The sequence below is a fragment of the Salvelinus sp. IW2-2015 genome, linkage group LG32 (assembly GCF_002910315.2).
Source record: "Salvelinus sp. IW2-2015 linkage group LG32, ASM291031v2, whole genome shotgun sequence".
NCBI lineage: Eukaryota > Metazoa > Chordata > Actinopteri > Salmoniformes > Salmonidae > Salvelinus > Salvelinus sp. IW2-2015.
Window position 1 is genome coordinate 29,260,394 of NC_036871.1, and position 27,678 is coordinate 29,288,071.

General features: G+C 39.6%; 1 protein-coding gene across 1 annotated transcript in view; it reads right to left on the reverse strand.

Annotated features, from left to right (window-relative positions):
- The window catches only part of LOC111956332 (parathyroid hormone/parathyroid hormone-related peptide receptor), a 73,111-nt gene that overhangs the window by 20,513 nt on the left and 24,920 nt on the right, over positions 1-27,678 (reverse strand). Inside the window, exons 2-4 of the mRNA XM_023976787.2 lie at positions 10,082-10,184; positions 4,838-4,948; positions 4,333-4,457 (exon numbers count right to left, since the gene is read on the reverse strand). Of these exons, the coding sequence (XP_023832555.1) occupies positions 4,333-4,457; positions 4,838-4,948; positions 10,082-10,184 (339 nt within the window). The remainder of the gene's footprint in view (positions 1-4,332; positions 4,458-4,837; positions 4,949-10,081; positions 10,185-27,678) is intronic.

Consider the following 27,678-nt stretch of genomic DNA (forward strand, 5'->3'; position numbering starts at 1 on the left):
GTGGTGTACAGACACAGACACGGAAGACAATCACCCAACAACGAACACTGTGAAAACACCTACCTAAATATGACTCTTAATTAGAGGAACGTCAAACACCTGCCAATTAAGAGCCATACCAGGCAACCCATAAACCAACATAGAAACAGAAAACATAGAATGCCCACCCAAACTCACGTCCTGACCAACTAACACATATAACAAACTAACAGAAATAGGTCAGGAACGTGACAGTAGGCCTCTTCCCCTGACTTAAATGGAATGGAGATGGAATGGATTGTCAGAAAATAGGGTACATGACTGGCACCTCTCTCCCAAAATAATACAAAGTGCTGTAGCCAGGATTTCGAGGGAAATATTCAACATGTGGAAATAGATTTTTTTCAACACTGATTTTTTTCAAAGCAGCTTTAATCATAGAAAGATGACTGATACTGATATATAGTTCCTTTGCTTTATTCTGCAGTTATCACAGAGGTCATTCCAATTTCATTACATTCCATTCAGTAGTCCTTTACACTCACTCACTCGGTATGAAACTGGCAGATTTGGTCACTGATAAGCGCCTAAATTGGAACACAGTGGCTGTACAGTAACATGCTATACATCAGGGGTTCTCAACACTTTTTGGATCCGGGGACCCGGACAAAGACTTTGGCAGTGCATGGCAGTATGAACCAACTCTCGGGCCCTGGAAAATAACATTTTAAAATCCCGGCTCTTAGCAATGTAGAGAAAATTTTGCAGTTTTCAAGCTAATTTCACAAAAATTCTACACATTTTGTCATGGGGCAGAGAGATGTTTTGTTGTTGTAGCTTTAAAGCTAATATCCTGCAATTCTACAAATGTTGCCAAGATTTTGCAGTTTTAAATTACAGTGCATTGCAAGAAGTATTAAGTTGAAATTTGTATAATTGGTGGAGTATTGTGGATACCAATATCCCTGTGAGCCTACCAGGCTCATGTTGCCCAGGGTTAAGAACAGAAATGGTAGATTAATAATATTACATTGTATTGTATAGTATTACACCCTCTAAACTTATTCCAAGGATGTTTAATCTGTTGTTATTAGTCAAATGTATATTTTTAAAAAATACACTGAGTGTACAAAACATTAGGAACACCTTCCTAATATTGAGTTGTACCCCCTTTTGCCCTCAGAACAGCCTCAATTCGTTGGAGCATGGACTCGACAAGGTGTCGAAATCATTCCACAGGGATGCTGGCCCATGTTGACTCCAATGCTTCCCACAGCTGTGTCAAGCTGTGCCAGGCCGCAATTGTAAATGAGAACTTGTTCTCAACTTGCCTACCTGGTTAAATAAAGGTGTTCCTAATGTTTTGTAAACGCAGTGTATGATAAAGCTTAGGGTCTCTGCTATACAGAGCTGTATAAGATTTGAACCGCGTTCTAATTGTTAGCATTATGCAGGAATAGAAGATGTTCCCATCCCTCCTGCTAATTGGGATTTAAAAAATATATATTTTGTTGTCTGAGCGAGAGGAATGCTGTAAATTAAGAGCATTTGATGTGTTCTGAAATATCAGACGTTGAACATTATAATAAATACCGCTTGATGTCATACAAGCAAACCATACACCCGTGTGTCCAAATGTGCAATTCATATTTCAATATGATAAAAACTCATGTAATTTACAGTATCAACATTTCTGATCACTTTGTTTGATGTGCAGTTCCAAGGATAACAAGGCATTATACCCTGGGTTGTTCTGAACAGAATGAGTCTAAGCACTTTCAAATTATGCCCACCTGACCCAGATTGTGATTTATAATGGACCGTTTTTAGATTGCGTGAACAACAACAGTAATTGGTAGCAATGCAGGACTATGTTACAAACAAAAGTGTGCTTCAGTTCCTCAAGGACATACATAGCTAGGAGAGCTAAAATAAAAGAAGTAAATTAAGACTGTTCTTTGAGTCATAAAATTGCATTGAAGTTACCTGTGCACACCAATTAGGCCTCACTCATTCCCTTGTCATTTCTTTGTCATGTTGCACCTACCACACATTTGCCATGAATATTCTTATAATGTTATTGAATATGTCCAGAGTATTTTCAGATTTCATAATTGTCAAATGCTGCGAACAGTGCAGCGTAATGTTTGGATTCAGTCTCGTGTCAGGTGAACTGTTGCGTCCTCAATTTTGGTCCAGTAATTTCCCAATAATCTCCAAAATGTCCCCTTTAAATTGTAATCATGGTTATGGATATGCTTCTCATATTTCTTATGTTAGAAACATTTCTATTTGGCCCTATCCATATAGGCCAATTCCCACGATTGTAACGGGTTAAACCCCTTGGCCCTCAATAACCGTTATTAGAGGTGTTCATTTCAATGATCGAATGGATTTCCTTAACACTCAGTTCTATGCCAGTGGACAGTGGGCTGCCATGGGTTAGTTTGTCTGCTCTGTCACTGGGCCTTGATAAGGAGGCGGTAGGTAATCAGCCCTTGAATGCAAGTATGGGTCGCTGCAGCCCATGGAGACCGGAGTATGGGTGACTGGGTGTGTCGAAAGGAGTAGGTGTGTGGAAAGCGAATAAACTAATTGGGCAGATTTGTTGCCACTCAACACCATTTTGTGTGGCCGATTGGGGTGCACGACGAGTCGATAAGCCAGCGACCAGTGAACCAGTGTTGTATTGACGTGCCTGCCGACCTGAGATGCTTCCTATTGGGTAACACGGTCGTGTCACCGGCGGTAGCTAACATGGCAATTGATTCACCTCCCATCAATTTATTTCAAGTAGGATAGCAGCCTACACAATACATAACTAACATGGATAACCATATAGATATCACCTTGATACATACGTACATACAGTCTACTACTCAATGGGGAGGGCATGAACGGCAACATCACCGGGACACAGTGCCTTTCGCTCAGCTTGACAAGCACTTCTGTCCGGCAAAGGCTGGGGAAGTAGCTACCTAGTAGCCAATATCAGGGTGACAGTAAGCACACGCATACAAAGCAACTGTACACCCATCTTCAGTACTTTTAATCCAAAATAAATAATTCTCTGTTTTATTACTGAAAATGTACAATTATTTGTGTAAAACTAAATACGACTCAGACTCCTCCTCTGCCTTCGAAACACAAGTCCAAACTTTCGCTGTACGGTAGCTCATGCCGCGTTCACGTGCTAGTTGGAACAAGGAAACTCAGAAATTTCCGACCTGCAAACTGATTGTAGTTATACACGTGCCTCGTTCAACCAGTTAGTTGGATATTTCTAGTTCCGACTACCACGTGAGTGTATGGTAGTTGAGTCGTAAGAAACAAAAAAACAGCTTAATCAATTATTATGTGGATTATAATTAATGGACATTTTTGTAGGGGACGATCAATTTTTCATAAGGGAAAATCCAGTCTGGAATTTCAAAGTGGATATTACAAACTTCATAAGCCTTTATAAAGCTCAAATACACTACAAGTTTAACTAGGTAAAACATTGCTCCTGCAAGTCACTTCCAAACACAAGTATTTTAATTTAGCAGATGCTCTTATCCAGAGCAATTTACAGGATTAGGGCTAAGTGCCTTGCTCAAGGGCACATCCACAGATTTTTCACCTAGTCAGCTCAGAGATTCAAACCAGCAATCTTTGGGTTAGTGGCACAATGCGCTTACCTGCCTACTGTTGTGTTGTTCACATAATCTCCATGGGGGAAATTAGTCAATTCTCATGTCTGGTTTTCATTTCAAATAGTCCAACAATTCTGAGGGGACATGTCTTTTGTTCCATTACGCAACACTTCATCTAAATGATAAACAGGGTTTTTATGTTCATCTTCTAAATATATATTGTTATTGTTAGGTTTCTTACAAATTAGTAGAAACATCAGAAAAAGCAGAACGTAAACTAGTCTAACAATGGGGATGACAGACTGTAGATGCTCATTAAGTTACAGACAATGTTAGAGAATGATTGAACACTCAGAGAGTGTGAGCTAGGTAGTTGCTCCAGTATGCTTAGACACAAAGCCCCCTCCAGGACCATCTGATGTGTGACAGAAATTAAAAGAATCCCACTGCATACTGATGTAGTGAAAAGGACCTTTGTTTTGACCAATCAAATCACAAGTCCAATATCATTAACATTCTAATACCTCCACATTGATTATGTATGCTAATGCCACAACAGCCCCCAAAGAATAGAATAGATTGAAATGTCACACTTTATTTCAGAAATGACACACAATGGCCACTGTCCCTGTCTACTACTATTGTGTCACGTCTCTGACAAAGTTGGCATTGTTTAATGGTGCGGAGAAATGCATGCTGGGATGGACATGACTCTCACCTTCTCATTGTTTTGGTTATAGTGCGAGAGGAATTTTGCACATTCGCTGTAGTTGGCCCATGTCTTGTTGTTGGTGGTGGTCAGCTCCCACGTCCCATTGCTGTCACAGCGACGATAGGCTAGTCCTGTAGAACACAACACAATTACAGAAAACAACAGAATGACACAATGCACATGTCGTTTCTTTTCACCTGTAAGTGCATATTGCCGTTGTCTAATCACATCGGAAATCATGGGCATTTCAACAACTTCACAACAGTCTTGTAAGACGAAGAACTTACATAAAAATACAATATCTTGTTGCAATGCCATAGCTATAGAAATATATTGAAAAGAAATGCCCCATGCTGTGTTACAGATTAAAGTAGATAAAAGATGATCCACTATCTCAGCGGCCTATTGGCTATCTTATTAATGTGGGCATTGAGCACCATGACCTAAAATTGAAAATGAGCTCTGTGCAAGAGAACTGTTGAAATGCAGGCTATCAAGGGGCCAGTGTTACCTTTATGGTTGAAGTCATAGATGTACTCTGGACAGGCAGTGGACACCAGCTTCCCAGGAGACCCCTCAGGCCAACATACAATGCCATCCCACTCTGGCGAGCAGTAACCATCTGCAGGAGTAGAGACAAAGCAATGGTGACATTTAAGTGTAGTGAGTTTGAGTGTTCACTGCCTTGGCTCCAATATTACACTGCTGGAGGCTTATTTGTTATATTACAGAGCACCAGCGAGTAGCTGTTTTTTGTATTGTGTTGTCCTCTAAAGACGATACACAAATGAACTTTAGCCTAATGTTATGATCATAAATAGCATGTAGAGAAAGACGGCTCTAGCGGCCTGTTAATTGGTGGGTATGCAGGAAACAGATGCAATGTCCTTTGTGATGCTGAATGTTCACAACACCAGTCATCCAGAGCAGTGTTGTGTTCTGTCTGCTGGATATGTTTGGTCTTTACAATTAAGGCTCAACAAACCAGCATTGAATTCCCAAAACACCTCTGAAATGTCTACATTTGCAATTAAATGTGTGTCAATTACAATGTTTTTATTTTAATTTGTTGTGGCATGAATCCGCTTCAATCCCATCCGATATATCAAATCAGTCACGGTAGGCTGTTTATGTCCACCCCACAAGAAAGACATGTTTGCAAGTCTACGTTGCTTCCTCTGCCTGAAATGGACACTTGCAATGTTGTAATCATTAAATAACTGAGTAGGTCTAAGCAGGCAGGTTTCTAATGATCCATAGGCCTACATGGGCTATTTATTGAAAGCTTATGATCTCACCGCAGCACTCACACGCTGTAGTGCATCTGTTTTGTTAAAGTGGTTTTAATATGGATCTTATTTGTGGAGATTCCATGCAAAATGAAGAAAACAACAGTGACAAGGCTGCAGCGTTCTGGCTCCCTGGGAAGAAACAAAGATACTATGACGCAACACTGAACACCAAGTCTAGTCTACCACAGTGGAAGAGCAGAGTCAAGCAGAAATGTTGTTTTGCTAACCGCTCTCAAATCCACCCTCTTGTAAAATGTTTCTTCCTTGTCCCCTGAGTGTGTGTACTGTGCAGTGAAGTTGCTATTTGTACAAGTTTGCGAAAATGCCTTTATCTCACAATGAATTGTTGTGAGCTGAAGGCAGAAGCCTTACTTTTCTGGGATCAGCAGCCTCACGTTCGTTAATACGGGCAGCAGTAGCATTTTAGAACATTATTATTAACCCTAGCCCTGCAATAGTGGGAGTGTAGTCCCCTCTCCCCACAGATCCCTGGCAGACGCCGCTTTCTGGCTACGCTTTTATTTTCTATTATTGAAAACATCTGCCCCACACTCACCACTAATAACTAGTTGAGGATAAAACTAAAACTGTTTTCTCTTTGCTTTACATCTATTATTGTCTCATTCCTGTAATCAAAGTTACAAAGAAACATCAGAGGCAATGACAAAATGCTTTTTATATGCCTTCAAAATGGCCTGTCACCCGGCTCTCAATTAGAGTGTAGACTTTGTATGAATTAGACTGATTTTGGATTGTGAGAGATGACAGGGTTGAAAAAGTAGCCTAAGAAGCTTCACGTTTTTCAAAATCACAATGACCACATGGTCCTGGGAGTGAAGTGAGAATGAAATCGGTCTTAGGTTTTAGTTTTTTTGGCTGTACTTTTAATACTCATTGGACCACCTACCAACAGACTCAAATTAAACACAGAACACACACATATATCATTTCCTATAAATTCCATGACCATGATTTAAATATAAACGTGACTGTGGGGGACTTTGGTATTGGTGATCTATTAGAGGTTTTAAATAACATTTTCTTTTCCCTGCAATCACTTGATTCAGGCCTTGCAGATGTCAAAACATATATCGCAGTAGAGTTTTGATATGTACAAGCTGTTATGATGATTGCTGATGTTATTTTACACTGAGACCACAGGTTTGAATGCTGAGCTATTTTCACAAACTGCAAGGTCTAGGGCCTTGAACCCACATCCTTCTACTGTCCTAACCAGGCAAACCTCAGTGTCTCCCTCAATGAAAACGTTGTGTCAAGGAAGTAATGGAGAACTCAAGTATTTAAGGCACAAATGAAAAATAATAACAAATAGATGGGCTTCACAGTGAAACACCGCAACACTAAGCAAGACCCTCTCCTTGGGCTGAGGTTGGCCGACCACCCTACCAGCCACCACTTTCAAAATAGCTAGAATAGCAAGATCAATTCATTACTATTTGCAAAAAAGTCTCCCTTCCACAGTAATAATAGTTAGGCTAACCAAGAGTTTACAGTGGCACAGAACACCAAGGGTGGTGACACACAATATAGGCAAGACAAATCTGGAAGAAAAGTCCTCAAAATTGCATTCAGTTGTTATTCTTTGAGTTTGAGTCAGAATGCAGGTTTCATGGTTTTTCCACAATAGAGGAGACCACAATTAGCAGTAGCCTATTAAAAAAAAGGGAACTCTTTTCTTGGCCAATGTAACATTACAAAAATAAAAACGATTCATAAAACATAATTGCCTGTTAACAGCAACAGTTTCCATCGTCATTTCTACAGGGTCATCATTAGACTCACTACACCAAAGACTATGCTGTAACATTCCAGAACATAACGATGTGGAAGTCTTTGCCACCTAATATAATATATTGCCATTCTACCATAATCAATTATATTTGTAATAGGCATCTAAATAAAAAATGTTGATTGAATATCGACATAAAATAAATAACAATAAACAGATCAACAGATGTGCACATTAGGTTGAAAGGAAGTTCAAATGAAAACGCTAAGAGTTAAATAATAAAGAAAAAACAACTCAAGCGCACAAAATGAGGTCTTGAATTTTTTTACCTCTTTGAGAGGTAGGTCATATGTTTACCCTAATTTCAGCATCAACTGAGCTATGATTCGAAAGACCTGTGCAACCTTCCAAAAGGGTCCGGGATACAGCCACCAGATAAAGGCTATGTCGAGTCTACTACTCTCTGACAGCGTCATCATGTATACAGGTCAAGTAGTGGTCATCTCTGACGCATCTACCGTTTGCCTGAAAATTGTCCCTCTATCAACAGCTTTGTATAGAAACCATATCCAAAGTAGATCTCTAAAGAAGTGTATCTAAAAAGTAACATAAATGTACCTGAGAACATATTAGAAAAGGTAGACCATCAAGAGAAATCATTGATACATGAGTTTTAATTGGTCATTGAATAAATTATTAAATGGCCCACATTTGTCAGTTTCTGAATTTCTATTCATTACACAAAGTTACTAATTTAAATATACACTGACCCAAACTGAAGGTAACAGTTCTATTCTCCCAGGTGATAAAAAGTAAAATACTGCATATGTGAACGTATCAGCAAAAGTAACCATCAAGAGCACAGGAGGTTGGTGGCACATTAATTGGGGAGGACAGGCTTGTGGTAATGGCGGAATGAATGGAATGGCATCAAATACAGTACATGAAACACATGGTTTGATGCCATTCCATTTGCTCCGTTCCAGACATTATTATGAGCCATCCTCCCCTCAGCAACCTCCACTGATCAAGAGAATAATTAAAACGCTTTAATTGGTCTTTGGAATAATTGAACGTTTCCCACCACTTTAAAGACAATTATTTAAATTTGTGATATGCATTTCACAAATTGACTCATTTAAAAAGAAACCGACAAAAACTGGAGGTAAGATGTGTATTCTCCATGTTTATAAAGTATTATGCTTACTCAAGACAATTTCATTTAAAATACTCTCCCAAATGACGAAGGATAACTTTCTAGTCTAAGGAAACTGTTGAAGGCTGAAATGAACCCTGGAAATGTACCCCAGATACTTGGAAAAAGAGTAACGCCTCATACAACAGTGACACGCAACAAATGTCAGGCTGCATTACGGGTGACGGTGGTCAGAGGAGGCAAGGTGCCTGTCATCTTAGAACACTCTAATGTGGCTATAAGAGCCCTGCTTAGTGTCAAGTGTCTAGGATCATTCTGATCAATACACTTCGAGGAAAGACATGCAGGCTTTACACTTTCCCTCTTAAACACTGAAACCATCACCTTCAAACAAGTGTTTTGATGACTGTTGATAATAGTTTACCATATAATGTGTTATTTTAAGTTCTATTTCGAGTTATACCTAAAACTGTGAACATTTGCAGAATATGTGCACATTTGGGGAATGTGGTGAGAGATAATATAACTACTGGGGATCCATCAACAAAACCTTTTGCTTTCTTAATTTTAAAATAAAGGTTTGCAATGCTGTGTTTCATTTACAGAGAAGTTTTGTTTAGAAAGCATGAGAACCCAACACGGAAAGAACCCAAGAAGACCACAATGAACCAGGGTTAAAGAGAAAATAATATGACTGGCTGGATATGGAACTCAAAACCTCTTTAGAATAATCAACCAGACAAAACGACAGTGACCACAGAGACAGGGGGATTCTGGGGTCTGGCTGAATGTGACAGTCTTCACATAACCACAAGTAAACAAATATGGACCGGATTCTCTCAAAAAGCCCCCTGACCATCGTAACCTCCTAACCATACAGGAAGAAATATAATACATTTCCCCCTCTTAATTTCAGACTACAGTCAGCCATGGTATCTGTATTTGTCCAGTATGAATGCCTCATATTAAAGCTACAATCTGATATTGGATCAATGCCAGCAGCAGTCACACTAATTGGAATAATGTGAGTCAATGGTGACAAAGGAAGGAAACCATTTTCTCCACATGAGATCATTCATCTTGTGACAGGCTCTAAAAACACATTTACATTTTCTGGTTTTCTGTCAGAGCCGAGTTATTATTCCTACAGAAACCTTGTCCTGTTTCCATGTCTGATGCATATTAGTGCTGACCCACTCAATAATCTGTACATCTCAGCCTCTAAATCCACTGCTTCCTCTGCTCTGTGTCAACACTGTTATAGTGATGTCAGTTCAAACAGAGTTCTTTTTCTGCTTGGACAACGTAGTAGACAAAATAATGCTTATGTTCCTGGTGTGTCCTCAGGTGCCAATGTGACAGAACTAGACGTGTGCATGGTTAACAGAGCAGGCAGTGAACCAACAGATTAACTGTGCAGGAAGCCACAGACGTCATTTATCCATTACCAATGTGATAGGACTGTTTTCATGTCAATGAAAAAAACAAAACACAACGTCAGGTAGGTTGACACGTCAGGTTTACATAACTTTTATCTGAGATTCGTTTTTTACTCACCACCAGGCTTGTGTTTGTTACTGATGGCCACCTCACACTTGCGTTTGGCTTTAAACAGTAGACCAATCTGTTCCTCTTTGGTGAGCACATCATCTGCCTCCACCTGCATAGAAAGGACAATGACACTGAGTTAGTGGAGCAAGGAGCAACCATTCTTCCATCAACACAATGGAAAAGTGAAGCATCTAAAACAACATGAAACTTGAATTGTAACAAACATCAGATAGCGGAGCAGCAATGCATTGTTGTGAAACCACATTTCATTTCCCATATCAATAAGCATTTTATGTGAGGTTGACAGCTTCGTGAAATACATCAAATGGACAATATTATCCACTTTTATGAGTTTCTCAACAAACACAGCTGCACACAGCTGCACACACACACACACACACACACACACACACACACACACACACCACACACACACACACACACACACACACACACACACACACACACACACACACACACACACACACACACTGTATATAAACAACTAGCCTAGAGAACAGCAGTAGGTGGTAGTGTGTGTAATGTGTGCATGCATGCAATGCAACCCAATTATCAAAACCCTGTCACTCATTGTCTCAGTCTCACAATTTCCTCAAACATAAGACAGTGTTTTCTTCTATAATACATTTGAGATTAACCAAAATAAAGGCATTTGGCCAACTGTAAGTCACAATGAGTTGTGTAAACGTAAAGTCGATTACATATTTTTATTTCTGTCTTAACTGCCCATGAAGGCAAAGGGTTATAAAAGACCTTGCGGTTTCTGTTTCTTGTCTAAACAGTATCAGTTTCGCTCTTTGTTTATAGACCCAGCTGGTATTCCTGTGATTTTAGCCACTCTGTGGCTTGTGTACCATGAAGCACTAATCAGATATGACACAGAAAAGGGGAAAATACATTTTATACCAAACAGTTTCCTCTTACACCTCACAACATTTGCTCAGCTTTCAAACATAGCGCTGGAGAGAGAGCCATAATATCCAGGTGTGGTTTTCTATTCTAGGAAACTTTCCCCCTCCTAATAGGTACCTTTGGCTGGAGCTTTCTCTTGACTTTGTGTCGTCTTTGGCATTCGTGACAAAAACATTTACCAGCAGACCCATTTTCAAACTGTTCTTGCAAACTCATGTTTGCATATCTTGTAAACTTAAACGAGTGGCACCTAACTCACAAAACTACATTTCTAATCATTGTAAAGTATTTCATTCATAAAAAGTTTTACTGTACGTGCCGGAAGAACAGTCTAACTGAGCCAAAGTGACGTGATAATGTCAAAGGTTATAAAAAGGTTCACCCTAGACCAGTGGCCACCAACCGGTCGATCGCGATCAATCTTCAAGGCATTCCTATTCGATCACCAAACATTTCTGTAGAAAAGCCAAGGATAAAGCCTTGTTCTGTTTTTTTATTTGCCTTGCGCTGTTGGTGGTAGGTGCAATCGATTCAGAAGCCCTGCGCGCCGAGTAGGCAAAGTGTTCCCATTTTGAACCATTTCATTTGACTGAAGGAAAAAATTTAGCCTACCCAGCAGACCAGGAGAGCTGTGGCTAAATCAACTGTCAACACTTTTACAAAACAAAATGCACTTCTCCCTACTTCCATTAGCATTTCAGCTGCAATCAATGAGTAGCCAAATGTATCAATAGGCCTGCGTTTTTATTATTATTAGCACTTCCTGTCTTTTTTAATATCAAGGAACATTTCACTTTCTCTGGCCACAGGAACAACATGAATTTGTGCATGAGGCAGATGCGGTGCGACTCGAGTCTCATCATCAGGTGGAAGACAGTGTCCCCTCTCTCTGGTCAGTCTCACTGGAGGAAAGGAGAGAACAGGGACCGTGAGAGGCAGACCCTCTTATGCTCTCTCCCTCCCTTCCTCCGCTGAGACTGATCATCAGATGCAGATACCATCAGTCCAGTTAAATTTATGCTCAGTTGTGCCTCGCAAGTGTTACACCAACTGATCTATTTTGATTTCAAAGCTCAGACTTTGAAATATAATATGGTCAGAGAAGAACAATATTGGCAGGCCAGGCATATAGCCAATATGATGTAATAATGTATTAGGCCTACTGCACAAACATCATTCCTACAGAACTGTTTTTATTAGGTTAATATTGCATAGGCCTAATATTGCATGTTTTTTTTTTATCCGAGCGGTAGATATCGGCTTGCCTATTGACTGCTAAAGTGATCTTGACTCAGAAAAGGTTGGTGACCACTGCCTAGAATCTATCCTCCCACAGTGACTAAAGAATTGATATAACTTGAATCCCTCAGCCACTGTGAGAATCTAAGCATGTGGTACAGTACAAGCTCAGTTAAGTCACACCCTGCAGGTGTCAGCATATGTTTTACACAGATATGGATTCGAACACCATTAAAGGAGACACTTGTATGATCCAATGTGCCACCACTTTGACCCGAAAGAGACGTTTGGTTTAACAGTAAATTACATGGACTAATATACTGTATATTTTATGCAGGCCTACTCTCAGAGGTACCTTCGTAAATCAACTTGACTCTTATTTTTATATATTTTTTATGACAGTCTATGTCTACTCTTGTTGTCTGTATAGTTAAACACCATATTGTGCATGACTTAAATAAATTGACTTTTAATCATTTGGGAAATAAGATAGCCAGGCCTTTCAGGGAGGGGATATAATATTAAAATGGCAAATACCAGGCCCACAGCCATACACAGGGCTGCACTGCAACACTTGACACCATAATGCTTGATCCATCAATATTTTCACAAGTTTAAGGGTTGAAATAAGGATGTCCATTTTGAGAGCTGAATGGGGTTACAGAGGAAAAGAGAAATGTATGGCCTAGGATGGTAAACAACCACAGATGGAACAACATTTCACAACACAGCGAACAAGGATCGATACAACCTGTTTACTGTTCTGCCTGCGGTTATGGAACCGCCACCTGTCCCGGACCTGCTATTTTCAACTCTTGATGATCGGCTATGAAAAGCCAACTGAAAATTATTCATGATTATTATTTGACCATGCTTGTCACTTATGAAAATTTTGAACATCTTGGCATAGTTCTGTTATAATCTCCACCCAGCACAGCCAGAAGAGGACTGGCCACCCCTCATAGCCTCTCTAGGTTTCTTCCTGGTTTTGGCCTTTCTAGGGAGTTTTTCCTAGCCACCGTGCTTCTACACCTGCATTGCTTGCTGTTTGGGGTTTTAGGCTGGTGGTCTGTACAGCACTTCGAGATATTAGCTGATGTACGAAGGGCTATATAAAATAAACTTGATTTGATTTGATTTGATTTACTTGCTATGCCAATATAGAATATTCCACAGGTCTATTCCAGAGAAGCAAAGATAGTGTTCACATCTAAATCGCTGCTGACTTCTGTTACTTTACGCAGGGGTAATGTTAGTGACAGGGCAGAAAAACATGAAAACTGGACTTGTGACGTCAGCCCTTGAATAGACAGGTGTCTTCAAGACCGAGAGAGTGTGTTTCTTGTTTACATTTTATATTGACGACGTTATTGTCCGGTTGAAATATTATTGATTATTTAGGCTAAAAACAACCTGAGGTTTGAATATAAACATCGTTTGACATGTTTCTATGAACTTTACGGATACAATTTGGATTTTTTTGTCTTCCTGTTTTTACTGCGTTTTAGCCTGTGGATTACTGAAGAAACGCGCGAACAAAACGGAGGTTTTTGGGTATAAAGATTCTTTATCGAACAAAAAGAACATTTATTGAGTAAATGAATGTCTGTTGATTGCAACCATATGTAGATCATCAAAGGTAAGGGATTAATTTTTATCTCTATTTCTAAATTGTGTAACTGTTCTAGCTGGCTGGCTACTGTTTGTAATGATTTGTTTAGTGGGCTATGTTCTCATAATCGTAATGTATGCTTTCGCCGTAAAGCATTTAAAAAATCTGACACCGTGGTTGGATTCACAAGCAGTTCATCTTTAAACCTATGTAAAATATGTTTTGTTTTCTGAATTTTTATAATGAGTATTTCTGTATATGAATTTGGCGCCCACCAGTTTCACTGGCTGTTGAAGAGGTGGGACGCTACCGTCTCACGTGCGCAGAGAGGTTAACTTCTCTAGGATAGGGGCGCACATTTTCACTTTTGGATGAATTGGTGCCCAAATTGAACGGCCTCCTACTCTGTCCTAGATCATAATATATGCATATTATTATTACTATTGGATAGAAAACACTCTCAAGTTTCTAAAACTGTTTGAATTATATCTGTGAGTAAAACATAACTCTTATGGCAGGCAAACTTCCAAACAGGAAGTGAAAAATCTGAAATGGGTCGATCTGAAAGTCAACGCCTATTCAAATCTCCTATATTTATGCATCTGTATGCACTTCATACGCCTTCCACTAGATGTCAACAGGCAGTAGAACGTGGAATGAAGCGTCTAGCATGATGTGGGGCCGGATGAGAGCTATTGGAGTGCGTGGTCAGGCAGATTGCCAGTTCCTGGCCACGCACTCTCGGCATGTGATGTCCTTGTTTGCCATGAGTCATATAGACATGAAGACATGCTCCGTTTGGGATGTTATTTTGGATATATATGAGAAAAACATCCTGAAGATTTATTCTCAACTGAGTTTGACCAGTTTATTTGTAATATCACTTTTTGAAGTTTTCGTTCATTGCGCTAATGTGTATGGACACGTGCTACACATGCTAGCCAAAGTTGCTAATTCGACAGAAGTAATGGACATTATAAAACAAAACAACGATTTATTGTGGAACTAGGATTCCTGGCACTGCATTCTGATGAAAGATCATCAAAGGTAAGGGAATATTTATGATGTAATTTTGTATTTCTGTTGACTCCAACATGGCGGAGAATGGCTGAGCGCCGTCTCAGATTATTGCATGGTGTGCTTTTTACTAAAGTTATTTTTTAAATCTAACACAGCGGTTGCATTAAGAACCAGTGTATCTTTAATTATATGTTAAACATGTATCTTTCATCAAAGTTTATGATGAGTATTTCTGTATTTCACGTAGCTCTCTGTAATTACTCTGGCTATTTTGGATGCATTTCTGAACATGGCGCCAATGTAAAACCACGATTTGTGGCTATAAATATGCACATTATCGAACAAAACATAAATGTATTGTATAACATGATGTTATATGAGTGTCATCTGATGAAGATGTTCAAAGGTTAGTGATTAATTTTATCTCTATTTGTGTTTTTTTTTAAACAAGATGTTTATCTTTCATTTGCTGTGTTGGACTTGTGATTTCATGATATTATATTATATTATTTACCTGTGGCGCTATGCTAGGCTATGCTAGTCAGCGTTTCTGATGACAATGATCCCGGATCCGGGATGGGTGGTTCAGAGGGGTTTTAAGTAACCATCCGAGGTTTTAACAAACTATGCACAAGGATGTTGAAGGAGAAAGAAGATCTTAGACATAACTACAAGGTATAGAGAGCGCAATTTTTTACCAGAAATTTCTTGCAATGTGTTTTTAGGGCTGCCTGGAAGAAAATGTGGCTTTTTTAATGGACGCTTAAAAAAAATACAAGTAAGCTACTGAATTGTTACCCAGAAATTAAGGATGCACAATATATCGGTGAACTTATCGGAATCGGACGATATTAGCTAAAAATGCCAACATCGGCATCGACCCGATGTCTAGTTTAACGCCGATGTGCAAAACTGATGTCAAAGCTGACGTGCATACCTATATAACGTAGGTACATGACGTAATGACGCCACGTAAAATGTTGCGCTACACGTGCAACACAGCATTCCTAACCTAGCCCACAATGTCTGCTGTGTGGATCGAGCAGTCAACAAGTCCAGCAGTCATTTGAAAGAGTAAGAAAATTTCAGCTAGACAACTCGAATGCAAAATCCATTAAAACGCCAAGATAATGGAATTCATTGCCCTTGACAATCAACCGTTCTCTGTCGTGGGTGATGTTGGCTTTCGCGACTGGTCGAGCCCCAGTACACACTAACTTTACCAAGTGCGCTATTGTTCAGATGTTGCCCTACCGGAGTTACACAGTAATTGAAAGAAATATACATAACAAATAAAATAAATAAAACATTGCGTCACTGCTATAAGCTTCACGACTGACATTTGGACCAGCGATGTCAGCCCCATGAGCATTCTGAGTCTGACAGAACAGTGGGTCGTTGTGTATTTCTAACTGAGAAAAGTCGTATTGCATGCTCATGAATGTGCTGGTTGTCATACCATTGCTGCCATTTCAATGGCATTTGACAACATGTTTGAAACTTGAACACACTAGCTAGCTCCATTCGAACAACTGACTCGAGAAATAAGCTCATCAACTYCACCTGCAGCAGACGTGATACCCTCTGTCATGGCATTGAAACGCCTACTCAACAAAACTGCAGACACAGGCTGTGAACAAGCGACTCGGTGGCATTCTCTCTACTGTGTCGCCACCATGCTCGATGCTATGTACAAGAACCGCTACTTCGATGCAGACAAGAAACAGTGTTTACGTGAAATCTTACATACACTGCTGGACAAGATGGAAACAGACACAGTGACAGTGCGCACCGAGGAAGAGAGGCCACGGACAGACAGAGCTGAAACTTCACTGCTTGACATGTATGACGAAATCCTGGTTGAGAATGAAACGACTGAACAAATGAACAACAAAACAGCACAGCAAGTAAGTGAAAGAAATAGGTTTGATTATGTTTTACTGGTATGGGGACATACGTAAATGCCCCAAAAATGACTTTATGGTCAGTGTGTGTGTTTGTGTGCGTGTAACCTTGACTTAACTAGGCAAGTCAGTTAAAACAACAAATTCCTACTTACAATGACGGCCTACCCTGGCCAAACCCGTACGACGTTGGGCCAATTGTGCGCCACCCTATGGGACTCCCAATCACGGCTGGATGTGATACATTCGAACCAGGGACTGTAGTGACGCCTCTTGCACTGAGATGCAGTGCCTTAGACTGGTGCGTCCATGTGTTTGTGTTAACTATTTAACTGTACTGTACTAAAATGATAAATATCGGTTATCGGGGTCGGCCAAAAATATAATATCGGTGCATCACTACTAGAAATTATTTGATATTGAGAAAAAAACAGCTGCATTGGACCTTTAAGTGTATTAAGTCAGAAATAGGTAAAAGAGAATAAGAGGCCCCTTAATATTTTACTAGCAGACAGTGCAGCTTGCACACGTCTTGGTAAGGAAGATACAGTGTAACCCCTCTTTATGCCGAGATATCATGATGTAAAATCTCGGATTAGAGCCATCCCCTAGAGGAGGATCATGGTTAATAAGCCTGTGCCTCTTGATTATTTTTGAAAACTATATTCCTTCTCCACTGGCCGGGCTCCAAACCACCAAAGCAAACATAACTCTCACATTGAGAAGCTTTGCACATTCTTATTTACCAGCATTCCATTCAAAAATACAGTATTCTTTTTGTAAAATACCTTTGACAGCATGCCCATTTAATTTAATTTTTTTAATACACACCACATACAGTAAACATGCGTTTTCATCATTAGTCCTCTAAATAAAAACATTACTTGAATAAACCACTCGTTTCTGTTTGTCTTCAGACTCCAGGTTAATTAATGATAGAAAATCTTTCCTTTCTAGGAAATGTGTGGACCAATATTGAGTTTGCTGCATATAGGCTGAAGGGACAACACCATTGAAACAGCCAATTATAGCTAGTCTTGCTTTATTAAGTTTATAGAATGAATAAAGCTTTAAACTGTGGCCATACTGCACCCTTTTACAGCTCACTCAGGGTTGTCAGTCAATGCTGTTTGAGTAACAGGAGAGAATAGATTTGGTTTCTACAAAAATGCTGCAGAAAGTAAAGATTTTGCTTTTGTTGCAAATTAAATACATGTGATAGGAAGTCGTTGAAGACGAGAGTGACAAGACAAGAAGAACGAGTTGAGCTCTGAGTGGAGACAGTGGGTTCAGCTGCATTACCCACAGTCTTGATTATAGACCGCCTTATACAATGGCAGGACATTTCTTTAGAAACGTGTGGTAAACCAAAGCATTTCCTGAAATGGTCTACTCTGTGTATTTGTGACTCAAATGCTGAAAGTGGAATAAATCGACTCCCATCCAAAAACATAACTGCAATGTCTTTATGTGTTCCAAGCAGATTAAATTAACATTATGTTATATAAAATGCAACAGCAGATAAGTAAGTTGTTACTGAAATCATATTATTGCACAAATAAAAAATATATGCATATTACAATGGGGATTGGGGACCATACAGAACAAAGAGGAACTAAACCTAAGCTGGGATGGTTAAGATTAAGAAAGATGAAAGTGAGAGATACAATAGCCTACTGCAGACCAATATACCACTAGGTGTGTTGGACAGGCATTGGACAGGCACTTGATTTCCATTCCATTTCCGTTTTTTCATGGGACCTCCAATGTGTGCGTGCGCTTGCATGTGCAAACATTTTTTTCATGAGTTTTATAATAAAGATATGTAATTTAACTTTACAAATGTATTACCTTTTAATGTGGCATGAACACAAGCAGTCATGATGTTTTCATCTGATTGTCAAACAAATCACTTCCAAAAGTAGGTTACCTTCGCATGTTCGTCCAAAATAATTCCAGTATCTGTGCACCCGCCAACTTTCTTTCAATTCCATTGGTGTAGTCTATCTTATTTTGGTGAGGTAGCGCAACATTTCTTTTAGAAACATTGTCATAATTTATCAGTCAAAATTTGTACCGACAGACTGTCTGATAGCCTATTGAATATCATTGTAGAATAGCCCTAAGAATATTAGACTCATACACCAAGTTAGGCATACCTTATTTCAAAATTCAGCCATCATCACTGTCAAGTGTGAATGATAATTCTTCACGTTTTAACAGTGAAATGTCCAAACTGCGTCTGCATGCCAATCATTTGATCTCAATCAGTTTCATGGGAATGCGCATTAAGATCTTCTTGAAGTTCTGTTTCGTGAGCCAGTTAAAGCAGACTGTGTTAACAAACTATGAGCCTTTCTTGTATGCATATTTTGTTTTAATTAAAGCATATATCCTGCCTAGTGGCTCGCTCTGTTGAGTTTTGGCCACAAGGACTTTTATCGACTATTCAGCTTCAGATAAGAAATGACTGAGGATGTGTTATTGGTGTAACATTTTATAGGCCTTCTATGGTAACGTGTATGCTATTATTGTCACGCCTTGACCTTAGAGATCCTTATTATTCTCTATGTTTGGTTAGGTTAGGGTGTGACTCGGGTGGGAAAATCTAGGTTTTCTATTTCTTTGTGGTTTTGGCTGAGTATGGTTCCCAATCAGAGGCAGCTGTCTATCGTTGTCTCCGATTGGGGATCATATATAAATTGTCATTTTTCTTTTGGGTTTTGTGGGATCTTGTTTTCTGTATAGTTTATTTTGCCTTACAGAACTGTGAGCTTTCGTTTTTGTCGTTGTTATTTTGCTTTTGGTGACATCAATAAAATAGAACAATGTACGCCTACCACGCTGCACCTTGGTCCGGTCATTCCACAAACGAGAGCCGTAACAATTATATTGGGTTGTTAAGTGAAATACTAATGAATCATTATGTGATCTTGCTTTGATCTAACTTTACTAAACACCATTGTCAGAAGTAAAAATCTTCTATTTGTAATAATAATAATAATAAGTGATGAGTAGGACTATTAGTCATAGACAACAGAACTTGATGAGGGTTATTTTGAGCGCCCTTCTATTCATGGTGCTGAAAGGACAGCACCATAACCAAGTGGTCACATATCGTTCTGGGTTCCACTGCGTAAGAGGTGTCCATGGACTTTTATGAACAGCCATGCAGACACACTGTGAATTTGGATCCTAGATCTCGTTGGTGTGATGGTTCATGCGGGGGATCATGCGGGGGATCAGTTTGTCTGCATACACAATAGAGGTGGTACGTTTCTGTAAGCTAAGCACTCGGACAGTTGGGCGAGTTCAAGTGCATCGTACATGAGCTCCAAGTCCATAACAAACTGTTTTGAGGACACCCGTTTAAGCAACCCCTGATACACAGGAGGTTGGTGGCATCTGAATTGGGGAAGACAGGCTCGTGGTAATGGCTGGAATAAGTGGAATGGTATCAAACACATCGGCGGCAGGTAGCCTAGTGGTTAGAGCATTTGGCCAGTAACCGAAAGGTTGTTAGATCAAATCCCTGAGCTGACAAGGTAAAGATCTGTCATTCTTTCCCTGAACAAGGCAGTTAACACACTGTTCCTAGGCTGTCATTGTAAATAAGAATTTGTTCTTAACTCACTTGCCTAGATAAATAAATCAAACACATGGTTTAATTCCATTCCAGACATTATTATGAGATGTCCTCCCCTCAGCAGCCTCCACTGCCCTGGTAGAGTTTTCTGTCTGTGGCTGTTCTTGTTACGTCGGGTTTGACACGCTCGGAGTAGTCAAGCATCTGACCGACGGGCCTCTGCACACACGCCTACAGTTCTTCATCATTCGTGCCACCGCCAGAGAGAGAAGTCAGGGAAGAAACCGCCTACACGTATCTATAAACTGCTATAGACTCAGCAAATTGGATGCAGTCTATCACAGTGCCATCTGTTTTGTCACCAAAGCCCCATATACTACCCACCACTGTGACCTGTATGCTCTCGTTGGCTGGCCCTTGCTTCATATTCGTCGTCAAACCCACTGGCTCCAGGTCATCCATAAGTCTTTGCTTGGTAAAGCCCTGCCTTATCTCAGCTCACTGGTCACCATAGCAGCACCCACCCGTAGCATGCACTCCAGCAGGTATATCTCACTGGTCACCCCCAAAGCCAATTCCTTCTTTGGCTGCCTTTCCTTCCAGTTCTCTGCTGCCAATGACTGGAACGAATTTCAAAAATCACTGAGGCTGGAGACTCATATCTCCCTCTCTAACTTTAAGCACCAGCTGTCAGAGCAGCTCACAGATCACTGGACCTGTACATAGCCCATCTGTAAATTGCCCATCCAACTACCTCATCCCCATACTGTTATTTTTGTTTGTTGCTCCTTTGCACCCCAGTATTTCTACTTGCATATTCATCTTCTGCACATCTATCACTCCAGTGTTGAATTGCTAAATTGTAATTATTTCACCACTATGGCATATTTATTGCCTTACCTCCCTTATCTTACCTCATTTGCACACACTGTATATAGACTTTTCTATTGTGTTATTGACTGTATGTTTGTTTATTCCATGTGTAACTCTGTGTTGTTGTTTGTGTTGCACTGCTTTGCTTTATCTTGGCCAGGTCACAGTTGTAAATGAGAACTTGTTCTCAACTGGCCTACCTGGTCAAATAAACATGGCATACTCTTTTTGTCTAGACAGCATCAGATACATGGGCTACACATACTGAGACAGAGGGGAGCTGTTTTTCTGAATTTGCGTGTGTCTCGGCTCAGATCACACTTCATCACATAGATAAATAATATACAGATCATATTTACCCTGTTGCGCCCATAAAGCGCCTGTATTATGGCTATCAATTTGTTTACACTGTATAACATGTCCTTCCTTATTGTTGGCTTATTTCCACGCCTTTTTAAAATAAATAAATAATAGTGGGATCTTGTCAATTATAGCTCCACTGAATCTTGTTTTTAATGGCCTGTCCACTATCTGGAAAAAAACATGAATATTTTACTTTTGACATATTGCACCACATGAATGTTTTAGTGGACGCAAGTTCCTGGATATTATAAACTCTATGAGTCAGTGCTACTCCTCCTTAAATGTGCAATTTGCATTTGATGATAAAAAACCACAGACCACTAGACTAGTTGTCCTTTGGAAATGCTCTGCAAACCACATTCTGACTTAAAGCAGCATTCAGCTCCTAATTATACCCTGGCCAGATATGCCTGAAGAACAGCACTTGTGTCCCTGATGGAAACATTATGTGTGCTTTTGGGAAACCAGCAGAGCCCTACATATCATGGGGCCATGGGGCCAGAAGAGGTCTTTCTGTCTGTGTGGTTCCCTTTTATTGGAAATTGAGCACTTATATAATTTTTAAAGTTATATAAGCGCTTTGCCTTTAATACAGAGAGCATGCATGAGTTCTTTGTCTCTCTGTCACTAAAGCAATGCCAGCCAGAATGACCACATTTTAATTTTCATCAAAAGCTTAAAAACTACTAATGGTTATATAACAATCAAAGACACCAGACATTTCATAATATCCTAATGGACGTTTCAGAAATATTTCAATAAATCACATAGGGAAGGATGGACGGAGGGTGGGGGTGGCCAGCATGACAATAGGTTATATTTACATACATCTGGGGAATGGAGTATCTGCAAAGTATGTTGTTAAGGGGAGTGATCCTTTTGACATACACTTGACAGATTATCTAGATTATGGATTAAATATATATTTWTTTATTTATATTCCTAAAAGCTTTCTATTTTAAGATACTGCAACAAATCCTGGTCTTTTCACTCTTGATACTGCGACACTGTAACGCAACATTACCACCTCAGTCCATTACCTTCTAAATTTATTTTCAGATCATACATCTCTGTATGTAATTTCTTATTTTTATTTTTTTTTATTTAAATTTTACCCCCTTTTCTCCCCAATTTTCGTGGTATCCAAACTGACCTCCCGGTCGCGGCCGGCTGCGACAGAGCTTGGGCGCGAACCCAGAGTCTCTGGTGGCGCAGCTAGCGCTGTGATGCAGTGTCCCATTAAGTTTCATAAATCAACCTTCAAATGACATTGTTCATACAGGTCAGTATGTTATCGATTCCATATAAATATTCATAATTTTTTGTATTTATTTATTTCACCTTTATTTAACCAGGTAGGCTAGATGAGAACAAGTTCTCATTTACAACTGCGACCTGGCCAAGATAAAGCATAATACAAATAGCATTACACCTTGAGAAAGATACATAATTGTAATGACAGAAAAACTCCATTACTACACCATTGGTGAAATTCAATGTTGATACTGAAGTAATAATAGCATTACTGCACAAGTATAACTGCTACTTAGTGTAAAATGTTACAGACGTATCCGTTGTATATTTTCTTTAACTACCATGTTTATCTTCTTTGCTGTGATATACCTGTATATGATCAGAGCCCTATTCCCAACACGAATGATGCCATGGTTCAAATGTGCGTTTCAGTACACTATATACTGGTTGAAACAGAGATAACGGGGGAAAGAGACACTATACTGGACCAAACTCATTGAATCGCTTGCACATAGCCATGGCCTTATTGTGAAAAAGAACTACAGTACGTGAGTCAGAAAGCCAGATGCTACAATATTTACCATGGATGAACAGCAGGTGAGTTCTAGTAGATCCATCAATTTTTTAAAGATAAGTTACATAAAATTTTTAAAAATAACCCATTTAGAAGAAAAAAGAGGACGCCTGAAATATCTGAAAGCTTTCTACAGGTAGTTTTTTTACCTTACAGAAAATACCATAAATGAATGATGACAGTGAATGAACGCCCAGTGCCAGGACAGGGGAACTCAAAGGTTAACGACAATTCAATTTAGAATATCCCCAAATGGTTCAAGTTTCATCATGACTAGTTTTCACCATTCACATCGACAGCATTGTCATCGTTTGAGATCAATGTCTTTCACTTCCTTTTTCATTTCATCAGATTTTCCCACTACTGACAATCCAAGACCACAATATAACCAATCAACATTCTGCTGCTGGCTCAGTCTAATTCAATAAGTATTGTGGTATCTTGTGTGTGTACTTAGGACAAAAACACATTACCAGTCCATTAGCGTTCCAGGTTAGTCTCTAAGGATGCGTTCACACAACCCAATTCTGATATTTTTTTCACAAATTGGTCTTTTGACCAATCAGATCCGCTCTGAAAAAGATCTGATGTGAAAATATGTGATGTGATTGGTCAAAAGACCAATTAGTGGAAATAATATAAGAATTAGGCTGCCTGTGTAAGCGCAGCTTTAGTTGGTCTGTCTACATCCCAATGGATTGACAGGTTGCTGCTTGGACTGAAATGTTATTTTTATTTCTTTTTTTATTTCACCTTTATTTAACCAGGTAGGCCAGTTGAGAACAAGTTCTCATTTACAACTGCGACATGGCCAAAATTGCAACAGTTCACACTTTTAAACGGACATAAAGTAGTTTGATGCACTTCCGCATTTCATGTGACTCGAAGGGTTGTCCACATTGTTAAAAAACAGGTATTTCCACAGGCCATTAACTGTATGAAAAGGCCTCCAACGGCCATTTAAATGTTTTAACAGTGGGTTAACTGCCTTGTTCAGGGGCAAAACAACAGATTTTTACCTTGTCAGCTCAGGGATTCAATCTTGCAACCGTTCGGTTACTAGTCCAACACTCTAACCACTAGGCTACCTGCCACCCCATTGCAGCTGAGCGGTATCATACTGCTTTCTCACACTTGTCATATTTAACAGGGATTTTACACATTTCTAGGATGCATGTTTTGAAAAACATAGTAACACTTTCAAGTGTAAAAGCCAACAATTATAATGAATTTTCTACATAGAGACATAACATACAGTATAATTAGTCCCATAAGGAGACATTATGTGTATAACTAGTAATAATGCATTATACCTGACCTGTCAGTGTAAAGTAAAGTGTTAAGTGTTAAAGTGCAGGGTTGGGTATGTTACTTTCTAAATCGAATTAGTTACCGTTACTAGTTACCGGTCCAAAACTATAATCAGCAACGTAACTTTTGGATTACCCAAACTCAGTAATGTAATGTGATTACTTTCAGATTACTTAACCCTTAAAAGGCATTAGAAAAAAGGCATTAGAAGACAAAAAGGATCCATCAAATGCATTTTGGTGTGTCATCATAGTGGTCTCTGACTTGAAAAAAATAATAGAAAGGTGTCATAATGTACTTTTTCAAAAACATAATTACAAAGAAACCGACTCATCTAGTTTTTCAAAAGTATCTGTAATCTTATTACAATATTTTTGCTTGTAACGTAACTGTAATAAGTTTACATGTGTGACGACCATCCCACTCTGTCTGCCGAATCCTTTCTCTCTGCTATTCTTTTCCTTAATAGGATGTTGGGGGGCGGAGCTGGGAGGGTCGTCAGCGAAATGGGATACACGTGGGCTTGGGTGTGTCCCGGGGATAAATACACCTTTCCCCCACACATCGAGGAGACTCTCTCCACGCAGAGACACTGTTGTTTGGTGTTCATTTGTTTTGGCACCTTTCAACACCCCTCATTATCACCATCTATGCACGCATCCACTCACTCACACTACTGACTACACACCATTGTCACATGGATGTAGTTGACTTAATTTAATAAATATGTTTGTTATTTCTCTATCTCCACGTTGTCTTCCTCTTTGTTACGAGCTACGAGCCGGTTCGTAACATACTGTTAAAGTGTAACTAAAAGGTTTTCTTTGGGGCACTCAGAGTAGTAAGTGTTTATAATTGTCACGTTCGTCGTAATGAATGGACCATGGTGCAGCGTGGTAGGTGTACATATTCCTTTTAATAAATGAACACCGGACAAAAACAACAAAATCAACGAAACGTGAAGATATACAACTAGTGCTGACAGACAACTAAACATAGACAAGATCCCATTAATAACCATGGGGAAATGGCTACCTAAATATGATCCCCAATCAGAGACAACGATAAACAGCTGCCTCTGATTGGGAACCATATCAGGCCACCATAGAAATACAAAACACCTATATGACCCACCCAAGTCACTATCACGCCCAAACCAACACAGAGAATAAACAGCTTACTATGGTCAGGGCGTGACAATAATATACTGAACAAAAATATAAACGCACATGCAACATTTTCAATGATTTTACTGTGTCACAGRTCATTTAAGGAAATCAAATTAAATAAATTCATTAGGCCCTAATCTATGGATTTCACATGACTGGGCAGGGGCGCAGCCATGGGTGGGCCTGGGAGGGCATAGGCCCAGCTACTTGGGAGCCAGGGCCACCCACCGGGGAGCCAGGCCCAGCCAATCAGAATGAGTTTTCCCCCGAAAAGGGCTTTATTACAGACAGAAATACTCCTCAGTTTAATCAGCTGGTCTCAGACGATCTCTCAGATGAATAAACTGGATGTGGAGGTCCTCGGCTGGCGTGGTTAGATGTGGTCTGCAGTTGTGAGGCCGGTTGGAAGTACTGCCAAATTCTCTAAAACGATATTGGAGGTGGCTTACAGTAGAGAAATGAACATTCAATTCCCTGGCAAAAGCTCTGGACATTCCTGCAGTCAAGTTGAGACATCTGTGGCATTGTGTTGTGTGACAAAACTGAGTAATAATCATGCTGTTTAATCAGCTTCTTAATATTCCAAACCTGTCAAGTGGATGGATTATCTTGGCAAAGGAGCAATGCTCACTAACAGGGATGTAAACAAATATGAGAGAAATAAGKATTTTGTATGGAAACACTTTACATGTTGCATTTAAATTTTTGTTCAGTATAGATTGTTCAGATACCATGTGTGGTCAGGTAGTTTTAATCAGAGGAAGAACACTATAGGACATTATGAAATATTAAGCTATTTTTCACCAGAGAGCATTAGGTCATGCTCCAGAGAAGATTTCAGATGAATGAACACACCCCTTACAGTACATTAAGGTTGATTTAATTCAAGCATGCTTTTTAAGTTCATATGTTTCTGAAAATTCCTCAGAACGTGTGAGATGTTATCTTTGTTCATGCTTTTCAGAATTACATGGATTCCACATGTTCAAGAGTATAATTCAGGAATGGAAAAATGTAAATATATTGGCAGTGCCACCATAACTGAGCTAGTACTAAAATGGCACCCAAAATTGTAATAGAATAGTCAGATTTTTGCACATACAAAATGTTGTTGGTGATCTCAGTTTTTTCCCCCATAATGGAATTTGTGCTAAGCACATTAGCAAATGTCTGTTTGGAATATTTGATAAGCGATAACCCATAAAACACAACGGTGCAATGCCAACATGCTCATAATAGAGAAAATGTATTATTTGAACCATCTTAAACCTCCACAATCCTCACATGACACCGCTTTATCAATCAAGATGTTTTGTCGGCATCTTTACCATCACCATCTCTTTCTCTGAATGGGCCAAGCGTATGGAACAATCCCTTGGAACTGTTTAACGCCCCAACCCCCAACTATTGGATGAAAAATGGGGAATTGAGCAGAGAAAAGTCTACTTAAATACACATTTTTCACTGTCATCCAAGGGCACAAACTCSTGCAGAGCAGAGGAGCCGAGCAGGGCCAGACATTTGTGTAAGGCCCCTAATTATGACTGCTTGCCTCGCTAATAAGCGACATCTTCCCAAATTGGAGTATAATCAGCGTCTGCTTAATTATCCGAGGTGTCTCTTGTTCCCCAAACATCCCGCCCCTTTGATTAGCTTGTTAAAGGGTATTTTGCAAGTGAACCTTGATGGGAAGGTCAAACGCAGCCTGGAGTGCTTACACAGGAGCTCTTTATCCACTAAAACTGAGGAGTCAAATCAAAGATGG